This window comes from Aspergillus udagawae (assembly GCF_001078395.1).
Source record: "Aspergillus udagawae IFM 46973 DNA, scaffold_1, whole genome shotgun sequence".
NCBI classification, from domain to species: domain Eukaryota; kingdom Fungi; phylum Ascomycota; class Eurotiomycetes; order Eurotiales; family Aspergillaceae; genus Aspergillus; species Aspergillus udagawae.
Window position 1 is genome coordinate 5,288,994 of NW_025091264.1, and position 12,498 is coordinate 5,301,491.

Below are 12,498 nucleotides of genomic sequence, written 5' to 3' on the forward strand. Positions count from 1 at the left end.
CCGCACACTAGCTACAGTCGTCTTCCCAACTTTAAATCAAGAGGAGAAGACAGCAATGGCGCTAGCAAACGCAGCATCAATGTCCTTGGTACCAGTGGCAATAGTCGTCTTGTCAGTCGCAGTGGCAATAGCCTGGACAGCACCCGAGAGGGCATCCGTCTTGGTCTTCAGGGCCTGCAGGTCCGAGAGGACGAGACTGCCCACGCCGGCGGAGTTGACTTGGGGTTTCTACACACTTAGTCTCGTCGCATACAACCTTCGGAAAAGAGAGGACACACCTTGGCAACAATCGCATTCAGCGAAGTAACGATATCAGGCTTCAGGCCCAGAAGAGCGTTGGTGACGCTAGTGCTGTCAGCGGCCGACAAGGCCGAGGTGGCCTTGGTGTCGGACGTGGCCTTGTCGATGTCGCTCTCCAGCTGCTGCTCGACGACCTGGGTGGCTAGTGCCTGGGCCAGGTCGCCGGTGAAGGCGTTGAAGTTCTTGGTGAGGGTGTTGATGTCGTTGTCGATGGTCTTTAGGTCACTGAGGATGGTGGCAGCGCTGCGGGCAACGAGGGGGCCCGAGATGGCCACGCCGATGAGGGTGGCGAGCACGGCAGTAGAGAGTTTGAATTGCATCTTGCTGAGTTTTGTCTGTTTGTTTGAGTGATGGTGATGATGGTGATGGCATGGATATCCCGGTGTCGATGGGCTTTATATAGTTTTTCGGCCGTGACTTCTGCTCTCGAAGACCATCATCATGAGACAGTGAGCAGATCCTCGGTATGAAGAGCTCTCATCTGGATGTTGCAAGTCCACCAATTGAGGCAGCACGCGTTGAGTCTGAGGGATCGCATCTCTGTAATGCCTGCAGACTCCGACCCAGAGGAGTGTATTCACATGGGTGAGTCGCAACACCTAGGCATGAAGTTATATTGACCCAAGCCACCGTCAGCATGCGTAGATGAATCCTTCCAATCACCCCCTGCTTACCCCACACTTCCCCGGGCAGAGACAATCTCATTACTCCATGGCGAATTGCGGGAGACCTGCGATTGGTGAGAAATAATCTTAGCTATGGCGTGTTTGGTCTAGACTCGGTCAGATGTAACCTCAGACGACACACTATATCGGGAGTTAAGCGACGGAGCGCCTGCTTGTGTGACTTGCCACCCCGTTCTTGCATCTCGGCGCCAGACCTGTTTCACAGATCAGCAAGCCCATTCTTGAGAAGAACGCTATGATTGGGGTAAAAGTCCAGTTGGGCTCAAATTAGAGTCAGTCGGGTAAGTGTTGCGAAGAGTCGATAGCCGGCAATATCGTCATCTCCAGTATATAGAACGTATGCAGATGGCCACATGACTCGATTGAATCCTTCGATATGTTAGTTGAGTGATTAATACGAGCGGTAAGTGGTTGTTATAACGGAGATGGATGGGTTGCCTGATCTGCCTCGGAATGACTCTCCGTAGCATCTGATCAAACAAGACATGCCTGCCATGAGCGTCAAGAACCGCCTTTATCCGGTCAACTGCCGAGATGCACCGTCTGTGCAGTATCAGATGCAGAGATGTACTTGAGAACAAGCTCTCTGTAGTCAGTAGTGGTTAGGAACGTGGTCCACTCGGAGCTGACTGCCCTTTAAGGATGATGGATACTTGAACCTCGACAATCTTCGTCTCCCGTTGTATCTAATCTAATATGATCTTGCGAGAGCCATGCCCTAATGAACGATGACAAGATGATAGGCTGTTGTCTTTGTAAGTGTGTAGTAGTGTAATGGCATCCCGATGAATGTAGCCCACAATGGGTGCCATTGTCAATGCTCTTACGCAGATTACGTTATATAGCTTGACGTAGAGACTGTAGCACAAGTTCTATAGATCCTCTTTAGTGATAGAGTTTCAAAAATATAAGCTACTCTCATCGACATGAGCATCGTGTACACATTATGCAACTCTTCATATCGAAATGTCAATACAACTGTCGACGAGGACATCCTCCCACGAGTTCTATTCAAAAGATGGGCTTCTCTTATTGATTCCAGCATTGCGTTTATGGCTTGTGATGCGTTCCATCTCTTATATACTGGTTCCTCTTGATCAGCCACTGCCGACATAACGCTCATCAGCATCTCCATGCCAATACCCGCTGCTTAATGCATGTCTGATCTGATGTCAGAAGAATGTCCTACAAGACAGAATGATACTCCTACTGACAGACAACTCCCTAACAGCGCGGCAGACTGTCTATCGCGGCAGTCTGCCCAAGACGTCCACCACAAACGGCCCTTGTCGCTCTGTTACTAGACAGCAAACATCACCACGCTCGTGTCCTCCCTTCCTCTCTTAGGTACGGCACGCCAAAGCGAGCTGGCAGCATTGCCATTGCTACGACCAGGAATACTGGCCAACACCACAATAGTATCAGCCTGGAACGTCGCCAACATCGGCCGGCTGGTATACTTGGTCTCGGAGAAGGCGTTATGGAAGTCGCGGGGAGGAAATCCGAGAATTTGACGTTGATACGCCGTGCCGAGAGATGTCCATTGACCGAAGAGGGCCGGGGGAAGAAGGTGATTGACAATAGTCGGCGGTACTGGGAAAGATCTTCGTCCTGTACAACTTCCAGTGTTGTACAGTAGTTACGTTCTGAACACTGCTGATGCATATCCGGCATCGGCAAATCAATGTCATAATAAAAGAAATGGACAACCCGGGTAGAAATGTCACTCTCTTTCGCTCAATTCGCTGGCCATCGGACTGTTAATATTAAGCTTCGTTATCTCCGTGCGGACCGAGCTTGCATCATCGCAATTTCCCCTCCAATGATTCGCCTTCGTGTCTCGACCGAGTCGACCAGAATGACTGTAGTGGGCCTGTTAATTCATCTACTCCAACCAAAGCCAACCAAGCAATGCCTTCAAAGCTTGACAAAGCCTGTTGTGGGATCCCCGGCGCGTCAGTGGCAATGATGTGCCGATAAGTCGGGGATTCCCAGTGCTGGAGAACAGGAATGCCCAGTTCTCGTCCGGTCAGCAGTAACTGTATCCCGCATTTACATTAATTATCTTTGGACATTACATTTGGAGACGTCGTCTGGCCGAAGCTATTTGAGTATACTTCCCGATCCCTTATAGCAGTATCTCCCTCAGTCTGACTTGACAGCACGATCGCAATATTCAATGGCGTCAGGTGAAGGCCAAGTCGGCTTCGATGCCACTCTACAGAAAGTTGAAGATGCCCACAGCGAGAATCTGACGCTGGTCCTCTCTGAAGAGCAAGCCCTTGCTCGGGCCAGGCATTCCCCGGACAAGGCTCTACCGATCTGTATAGCGTTCGCCCATGACGACCGCGATAATCCCCGTAACTGGGGCAAACTGCGAAAATGGTACATTACCTTCTTCGTCAGTATGCTCAATGTGCTCACGTGCGTCTCCTCATCCATTCTGCATAACTTGGCTGACGAAAAGCCAGCTGCTGGTGCGCTGGGGGCATCTCGTCAGGAGCCACCGGCATCGCCGAAGAGTTCCATGTCTCCTCTGAAGTCACCACGCTCTGTCTCTCGCTGTACGTGCTAGGCTTCGCCATCGGTCCCGTTCTGCTAGCACCCCTATCCGAGTACTTTGGTCGACAACCCGTCTACGTCGTCTCGTGGTTCCTCCTCTTCATCTTCCAGCTGCCCCTCGCCCTGGCCCCCAACATCGGCACCATCATCGTCTGCCGCTTCATCGCTGGCTGTGCAGGCGGCGCGCCTCTGACCAACACCGGCGGCTCCATCAGCGATCTCTGGGAGCGCAACAGCAGCGGCGGTCCGATGGCGGTCTACGGCCTCAGCAGTACCTTTGGGCCCCCGACCGCCCTGGTCATGAGCGGGTACATCGGCCTCAACGCGGGCTGGCGGTGGATCTTCTGGGTGTTGATGGCCATTACCGGCGGCTTCTGGGTGCTGCTCGTCTTCACCATCCCCGAAACCCGGCACAGCATCATCCTGCAGCGCAAGGCCGCGCGCGTCCGCAAGCAGATGGCGCAGGAGAAGCTGGCGTCGGCCGCCACAACAAGTGACCTCCACGCGCACGCCCGCAAGGGCCTGCACACGCTCTTTGCCATCACCCTCACCCGGCCGTTCAGGTTCCTCTTCACCGAGCCCATTACGCTCTTCTCCGCCGTCTACAACGGCTTCTTGTATGGACTGGTCTACCTCTTCAACGAGGCCTTCCCGCTCGTCTTCGGCCCCGGCACCGGCCATGGCTTCAACGGCGGCCAGCAGGGCCTTAGCTTTCTCGGCATGGCCATCGGGCCCATCGTCGCGTTTTGCCTCTACCCGCTACAGGAACGATACTACCTGGGCCGCGTAGCCGCCAACGGAGGCAAGGGGGAGCCTGAGGCGCGGATGTGGATGGCGCGGTGGGGCGCGCTCCTGATCCCTATCAGTCTGTTCTGGTTCGGCTGGACGAGCTACCGCTCGGTGCATTGGATCGTGCCTATAGTCGCGTCCTCATTCTTCGGCGCGGGCATCTACATCGTCATCCTGAGTATTCTCAACTACGTGGTGGATAGCTACCAGACGTACTCGGCCTCGGCACTGGCGGGGGTCATCCTCGTGCGGAACGTGGTGGGCGCCGGGTTCCCCCTGTTCGCGAGCCAGATGTATCAGCGGCTGGGCTACGAGTGGGCGTCCAGCCTGTTGGGCTTCCTCGCGATCCTCCTCGTGCCGATCCCGTTTGTGTTTTTCTACATGGGCCGGGCGATCCGGCTGCGGAGTCCGTGGGCTCGCGAGCATTTTGACTCAAACGAGGACAGTCCTCATTGATCTTGTAAGTTATCATGTATATACAAATAGACAATTAAGACTTGATTTCATGCATGTCTCCCCTAGCCGCGGCGGCCAGCTCATCCAGCTCCGACTCCAGACGCACCTTGGACTGGATGAACGAGCCGCGATCATCCTGCATAGGCTTGTAGTGCGTGTCCGGGCTCTTGGAGATGACCGCCATGACCGACGCGTAGATCACCAACAAGATCAGAACTAGGGTTAGCGCCGCATTGATCACGAAGAAGCACACGCCCATGACCCCGGAGACGATGCCCGGCTGGTCAAACACTCCGGAGAAAAACAGGACAAAAATCGCGTTGAGGAAGTTCACCGCAGCGATGGCGATGTTGTACGTGTTGGTGCGCTTGTCCATCCACGGGCGCACGACGCTCACCCCGATCAGCATCAGGCCCTCGATGACCAGCAGCGCCACCGTCTGCACGATCGGCACCGACTGCCCCAGGCTGATGAACAGCGCTTTGACGAAGAGGTAGCCGATCATGACCAGGATGAAGCTGGCGGCGGTGGCGCGGTACTGCACGTACAGGAAGCCCCAGCGGTTGAGGCAGGTGGTGTCCGAGTATAGAACGTAGGCCGGATTGCGGTGCATCGAGATCGATTTCCGCATGAGCAGGATGATCTTGACGGCGGCCCAGACTAGCGCCCCGATGATCGAGGCTAGGATGAAGGCCGCCACCACGATCTCCGCCGGCGAGTCTTGCTGCGTGAATTCCCAGAGGCAGAAGATGCTCAACGGCGCGAACCCGATGAAGACAAGCCGATATAGAACCCCGCGGGCCACGACGTCCCATTCCGCGAGGAAGAACCCCCATGCGGGCCCCGTTCGTCCCTTTTTTGCCAGCGCGGCACTGACCACTTTCAAAAGGAGGACGATAATCATAACCACCATGGCAAAGAAGGTGAAGATGATAATGCTAGTCAGGAACAGGTTCGTATCTTCGATCGCAGCCTTGAGCCCCACGCGCTTGATACCGCGGACGATCACGTTCGTCGAGCTCTCAGCCACATCGCGCTTCCGTTTCTTCAGCACATTCACCGACGTAGTCGACAGCCGCATCAGCAGCGTCGACGGCGTACCCCCGGTCGCGCGCTGGTACCACGTTCCGATCTTCTGCACCGCCCCGACCTTGATCACCCCCATGCTCCACTGGAAGTTCTGCGTCCACGACTGCACGATCGGCGGCATGTGCACCGCCAGCATCCCGACCATGGCCTGCGCCTGCACGAAGCTGAACAGCGCAAGGGTGTTGCCGGCGAGATGGGCCGCCGCGTTCGAATGGCCCAGTGTCGAGGTGAATGCCGACGCGGCCAGCCCCAGGCCCGAGATGATGGCCGTGGTCCAGCCGACTCCGGCCTGGTAGACGGTCTTGTCGTTGGAGAGGCGCGCCTCGACGCAGGTGATGCTTTGGCCTGTTGCGCTGGAGTTGACGTAGATCCGGACAGTGGCGTCAAGGTCAGGAACGGTATACGCGATGCCTACCCCGTACACGCATGAGACGAGCTGGATGGAGGGGTGGAAAGGGACTAACCGGGAATCTGATCGACAACATCCTTCCCGACCTGGATCGAGGCGGTCGGAACATCGATTGGACCCGCATTCATCGGACAGAATCCCTTCATCTTGTCCGTCTTGCACGGATCGAGCGTCTTCTGGGGAATCGCATATCCGTAGACGTACAGGATGAGGTCGGCGGTGACTTTGCCGGAGATGGAGGCTACGCCATCGAAACTGAAGACCAAAGTGCGATTATCTGGAGTAAAGAGGACATTGAAATAGGTTGCCGTGAAATTCGAGCTGTCTTGACAGATATTCAGGGCGTTGGATTCGATGAGTCGGGTGGCCGAGGCGGGGAGGAAGAGCCGGAGGAGGGCTAGAAAGCCGAAAACGAGCGATAGTAAATTCATTACTGATTAACAAAAGAGCGATGACTTCATTGAGAGCGACAGAGTATAATAAAATTAATCAAGATTAAGGTTGTTGCGATCGAATGCTGGAACTCCAGGTTGAAAGTGGATGATGACAGAAAGAATGACAGAAGAAGGAAAAGGCACGTCACATGGAGTGGTGGAAGAAAGACATCCGTTCTATTTACAGATATTAATGGAGGTGCATTAATAGGTAGATACATTAATAGATACATTAATTTCATTCGCCCCTGAAGGAAATTGTGAAACTTGAGTTTAAGTGGCCAAATAGTTCAGGGTCTGATAGGCCGCTAAGAACGCCTTTAAAAACATAGCCAATCTGACTGTTTCTGAGCAGCCCTTAGTATTATTACTATTCCTCTTTGAACCGATGACACTTGCTTACTATGAGGGATATACGAGTACGATCCCTGTCTATCGGTTGATTGGCCATGTTGAGATCGAGTCCATGCTCAGCATTGTCAAATGTGTCAATGTCAAGTTTATCGCTCATTTGTCTAGTCTAAGTGGCTTGGCCACTAAATACCTTCTATTAGCCCTTACTCCTAATTCAGCCCAAATAAGGTTGTTTCCGACTGTCGATCATACAGTCTCAGCCTTAAAGCAGTACATCCAGCGGTCGAGTGCTGCTTACTGGGATAGGCCTCTCCACGCTGCATCTAGTCATCGTATGACCATTGCATGTACCTTTGCAAAGTAGCTGGCCATCTTGTTTGAGATGCTCATTCTGGTCCAGTCTAACACAACGCTTATTGAAGCTGATTCGATTCTCCAGATCGGTGCCACCTGGTATGTTATGCTATTCAGTCGTCGCAAGTCCCCGCTACCTGCAACAATGTAGTGAATCGAAAATATCCACAGTACTGATGACATTCTCAGTTTACGGTTCTGTGAACTTGCTCCACGCTCCTGCTTGCCTGTGCCTCCTGCAGCCCATGTCCATTGCGCGCAGGGTCTATCCATGTCAGCAACCAGTGGGGGAAGTGCGAACGTGCTGGTAGGTGCATACTTTGTCGGACATCCATATCGCAAAATCTCCAGCACAGGACGCCTGAATGCTACCCCGAGGACTCGCGCGGAGGGCGTACGGGCATTGGTAGCAGCAATTATCGCCTGGATCAAACGAGAGAGCGTGGCCCTCACCACCATTGACGACGGTCAATACATCTACACAGCCGAAGCCACGGCAGTCGGTAAACCCGGGGTACGTATTTCTCTCCATGACTGAGAGAGGAGAAGAATTCCTCACTGAGGCCAGCCCTAATCTGATAAATCGGTAAAAACCATAATCAACAGTTTTCACTGTATAGATTCAGGCTTAGGGGTAGGGAAACCCCACCCAGTGCAGTTCCCTGGGCTAGGCACCGAACCCTCACCACTGTACGGAGTAAGATCAGTGAGGTTTGGATTCGATTTTAGCAGTTCATCTATGCAACTCTAACCAAACTTTAGAACAAGTTCTCATTAGCAAGCTCATTAGGAAGCTCATAATTGTCCTGATCATGCCACCATTAGTCATCACAGTCAGGAAACTGATCCCTGTTGCCCTGGGCTGAATCATCCACAGCATGCATTGCACTATGGAGATTTCCAAGGACTTTGTCAAATGCTTTTCGCAAATCACCGCAAGCATTAGCGGAGAATCGGTCTTGTGCCGTACAACCCTCGTTGTCCTTGGCATCTGGGTCAAGTCCATATAAGTCTGCGTCAGCGAGAATCTCCAAAATCTCCAAACTTGGATACAACGCCGCCATATGGAGAACCGTCATGCCTCGCTTGTTGACATGCAAGATGTTTGCTGGCGCCTGATTTTGTAGGAGAACCTTCAAGCATTCACTCGAATCACACGCCACCGCCTCAAATAAGGCCGTGTCGCCCTCCCGATCAGCCATTGATAAATCTGCATTTTGCCTGATGAGCTCGTCGAGAATACCAGGCCGACATCCACTAATTGCTGATGTCACAGGAGTGACCCCATCAATTTCACCTGCTCGTGAGTTCACGTCAACATCGAACTCCAGGAGCTTTATTAAGAAAATCGGATCTGCCTGGCTTCGGCATATCTTGTGGATTGGCTCCTCTCCAATGAGAGTGCGGGCGGTTGGGCACGACTTGGCTTTAAGGAGAAGCTCAAAGCATTCAAAGCTTGATGTCTCGGATGCGAAATGGAGAGGTGTTTTATGATAGTTGTCCCTGGTGTTGACGTTGGCCTTTGCATTGATTAAAATTCGGACAGCATCCGCGTCGGCTCGGATGGCAGCCCAATGAAGAGGAGTTCGTCCTTGCTGATCTTGGCTCTCCAGCTGCGAGTAAATCGTTCTATCCTGGAGGGCCTCCCGAAGGTCGGTGAGGTGAATCTTGAGAATAATTTTATGAAGATAGGAGAGGTTCCATTCATCAAGATGCGAGCCAATCGAGATGATGCTCTGCAGTCGATTTTCGTGCCATTCCCAATATATCTCGTTATGGCTGCATGCGAGGAAAGAAAAGGTGGCCTCATCCCGTGCAGATGTGCCCAGATCATCGGCAATATCGGGATCCGCGCCTTGATGGATCAAGAACTCTATGAGATCTATATCTTGTAATTGGATTGCTCGTTGAAGCGCGGTACCACCGTGTTCCGGCTCTAGGTCATCGATGAAGATCTTTCCCTGACCTAGCAGTGTTTGCATCGTGATTATATCGCGCTCATCTACCAGACGGGTAATACTGTGTTCTTCCCAGTATCCAACTCGTCGTCTGAAAGCGAGCCCGAATGAAGGACTTCCAAGCGGGGATTTTCTAAGCAAAGCGTGTATAGTCGCCTGCCAGAACCAATCTGGACACGAATAGTGAATCTCGACGATCCGTTGTCCGCCATTCCGACAATGGTATTGGCAGTATGAAGTGTCCGGGGATCTTGAGGTGACAATGTAGAGACGGCCGACCCACTTCTGCAAAGGACGAAGAATCCCCCAAGTCCTTCGGGTTCGGATTTTGTGACAGATGCAACCACAAGTTGGATCACATGGTGACAACCTGGAAGATGCACTGAAAGCTTGTGAATGTCTGGTTGAAGTAGGCTGAAGAAAAATCTGTCCTGTTTCTTGAGGTGCCACTGGATTTATCATTTGCCCTTCACTGCCTGTTGCGGAGCTGATATAAGCACCCTCTGTGCGAAGCAATTCGTGATGCTCAGAGCCTATACGAGGGAGATATGTATCTTTGAGAGAGCCCTCACACTTTTGAATTGCTTCTTCCTCCGGGATCCCCATCAACAGCTCCTTGGTATATGCAGCAGCGGTAGCTGCTGCATAACCTTGCCATTCTTTGTTCTTGTGAGAATCCGCATAGTCGCAGATTCCTCGGACGACCAGACATGGAAAGTGGTCCATCAATCCGGCAGCTTCCATGTCCACGCAGTACGCTCCTAATTCACGACCAAGCTTGTCTCGAGAGGCTGCATCCTTCATCACTTGATTCGCCGAAGCAATAAGCCCATAGTGAATTTTCGGCAAATTGCTTGTGCGCTGCTTTCGGGGAACGAGTTGCGATCTATCGCATTTATCACATGTCGCCTCTGATTCTAGATGGCGGTAGTCTGCTCGGAACAAGTGGTCTTGCCTTCCGCCAAATCCAAACTCTTGGCTCATGTGGGGATTTTTCTCGATCATTTGTGACAGGAACTGTTGGATCATGCCTTTCTCACGAAGATGCTTTGAACGTAACTTTGAAACTGCAGTCAATAAGATTTCGGGTGGCTTGTTCAGCATTCCAGTTCTCTGGAAGTGTTCCGGGTAGGCTTTTCCGTAGTCATATTGCACGACTCCCGCATGAGTCGTCGTTGGCGTACTAACCACAACATCCCCAAGCCTAATATCTGCATTTTCGCTCGGTATTCCACCGGCAATTCCAATGAGGAGGCCGAAGCGAATACAGGGGAAGGTTGACAACATTTGTTGTGCCACTACTGCTGCCGATGTAGTCCCATATTGCCCACTTGGCAAACAGGCTATCACTACGTTGTGGCCCGCGATCTCACCTAGTGTATAGGAATTTTTGTCATGTGCAGGAACTGCCAAAGCATGGTGTGTCTCATCTAGAATTACCTCCGCCACAGCCATCTCAAGCGGGAGAGCGGATATCCACCCGACTGTATAGTCGCAATGGGAGTGCCGTGTGGATGGTTCCATCTGAAGTGGTGATGGTCTATCAGCTCGACTGGGATACTTGCCAACCAAGGCTAGGGAGCGATTCGAACGAGTCTTTGATGCATAACATCCTCCCTTCAAGAAGGCGGTTCTAGTGTTCCTAGCAAAGGTCTGGCAAGCATGGATTATGCCCGGCAAAGATCATCTGCACTGCTGCTGGAGCCTTGCAGACAGTGAAAAGAGACGGCTATTCAGTTTCTTCTGGCGCTAGGTCTTGATCATTATGTACAGTCTGATGGGTCAGTCCTTTCACTTGGTAGTCTCTGCTGTTGTGAACGAGGCTGATGCCAAGGAGCCAGTCAGCCTGAGCCCACCAAATGCCCAATTATCCACCGGCCAAACCCTGGGATCCTTTGGCACTGCCATTCCATGATGCTTCGTATGAGCCTGTATCACCACTTTGCTTACGGCGCTAGCATCTGGGCAATTTATGTGACCAGTCAAAGGAAAGCACTGAAATAGTGCCACGTATTGGTGCACCATCATGACCGAACAAATCCAAACCAAAGGATTCTCGGGCGATGAGAGCACGACAAGGGGTGGGTGAGGGGTACATGTGATAGCGAGTATTTGGCTGGAAGCAGTGAAGACCGGATTGGAGGAGCGTCTTATGACAGAATGAGCCCGTGCATCCCTGCGTACGTAGCAAGCCGTACCAGGTAAGTGTAGTAAGCAGCCATCCATCCGCCGGGCACACAATAAGGTAGACTCGTGGTTACGATACTGTGATGCTTGGAATGGACCCAATAAAGATAATATTCTCAACTCAATAGGAAGATAGCTTCGCCTTAATCGACCAAGATATAGGTATTAGTGTAATCCCCCAATGCCAATGCCATTAATGGAATCATTAGCACTGATCTATCAACCTTTATGTACACTCCGTTCCTTCCTCTTCTCATCCTTGAATGCAGTGAATTTGGTAGCGATTATTATTAACCTATCTTTTTTTGCATTGGTCAAAGTTCGCTTGAGTTCGCAAGGATTCTGGTAACGAGGCTGTCTGTACATGTACATGAAGTACCGGGCGATGCGTCTAATAATGTTATCCACTAACCCAGGGCGGAAATCACGGCTGTCAACATATTTATTCACTGTCTCATTTGTCTTGGCAGATATCAGCCTAGGTACCAAGCTCATCCTTGCCACCTTGTATCGGGCTAGCTCTGGCAGCCAATTGGCTTATGCTCGAACGGTATGGTGCGGCCTTGAAGTTCATTAAAGGAGGCTGTCTTCTGGAACCTTGAGAGCTTGTTGATTTATGGATGCCGCTTTCGCTTTACAACACCATGTAGATTATGGGTGAATCGATAAGGCTCAGCGTAGAGCCATGAGAATATGTCTTGGATAGATGACTTACTAAGACACCATCAAGTAGCTAAGGCATAACATAGGATACTGAATCGCCATGAGGCTATGTGCCCTGGCGAGGCATATTCTGCATACTTGGGGCTACCAATCAGTACGGTGTCTCCCACCTAAGTCGGCAAGTGAGGCTGAAGGATCTACAGGGCTTTCCTTATTTAAAGGCCATCATCTATCAGTGTCGACTATTGTTGAAAACG

At 51.9% G+C, this 12,498-nt stretch overlaps 4 protein-coding genes across 4 annotated transcripts; 1 reads left to right on the forward strand and 3 right to left on the reverse strand.

Annotated features, from left to right (window-relative positions):
* Nucleotides 1-36: 36 nt before the first annotated feature.
* Aud_001742 (mannoprotein) lies at nt 37-620 on the reverse strand (the record flags this gene model as incomplete). The annotated part of the gene is made up of 2 exons (XM_043287232.1): nt 37-228; nt 279-620. 2 exons carry the CDS (start codon nt 618-620, stop codon nt 37-39), a joined length of 534 nt encoding a protein of 177 aa, XP_043143167.1.
* Nucleotides 621-3,165: 2,545 nt separating this feature from the next.
* Nucleotides 3,166-4,793, forward strand: Aud_001743 (uncharacterized protein; the record flags this gene model as incomplete). The annotated part of the gene is made up of 2 exons (XM_043287233.1): nt 3,166-3,410; nt 3,458-4,793. The coding sequence occupies 2 exons, from the start codon at nt 3,166-3,168 to the stop codon at nt 4,791-4,793; spliced, it is 1,581 nt and encodes a 526-aa protein (XP_043143168.1).
* Nucleotides 4,794-4,827: 34 nt separating this feature from the next.
* Nucleotides 4,828-6,722, reverse strand: Aud_001744 (transient receptor potential ion channel family protein; the record flags this gene model as incomplete). The annotated part of the gene is made up of 2 exons (XM_043287234.1): nt 4,828-6,293; nt 6,347-6,722. The coding sequence occupies 2 exons, from the start codon at nt 6,720-6,722 to the stop codon at nt 4,828-4,830; spliced, it is 1,842 nt and encodes a 613-aa protein (XP_043143169.1).
* Nucleotides 6,723-8,254: 1,532 nt separating this feature from the next.
* Aud_001745 (uncharacterized protein) lies at nt 8,255-10,678 on the reverse strand (the record flags this gene model as incomplete). Its single annotated transcript, XM_043287235.1, has 1 exon — nt 8,255-10,678. One exon carries the CDS (start codon nt 10,676-10,678, stop codon nt 8,255-8,257), a length of 2,424 nt encoding a protein of 807 aa, XP_043143170.1.
* Nucleotides 10,679-12,498: the final 1,820 nt, after the last annotated feature.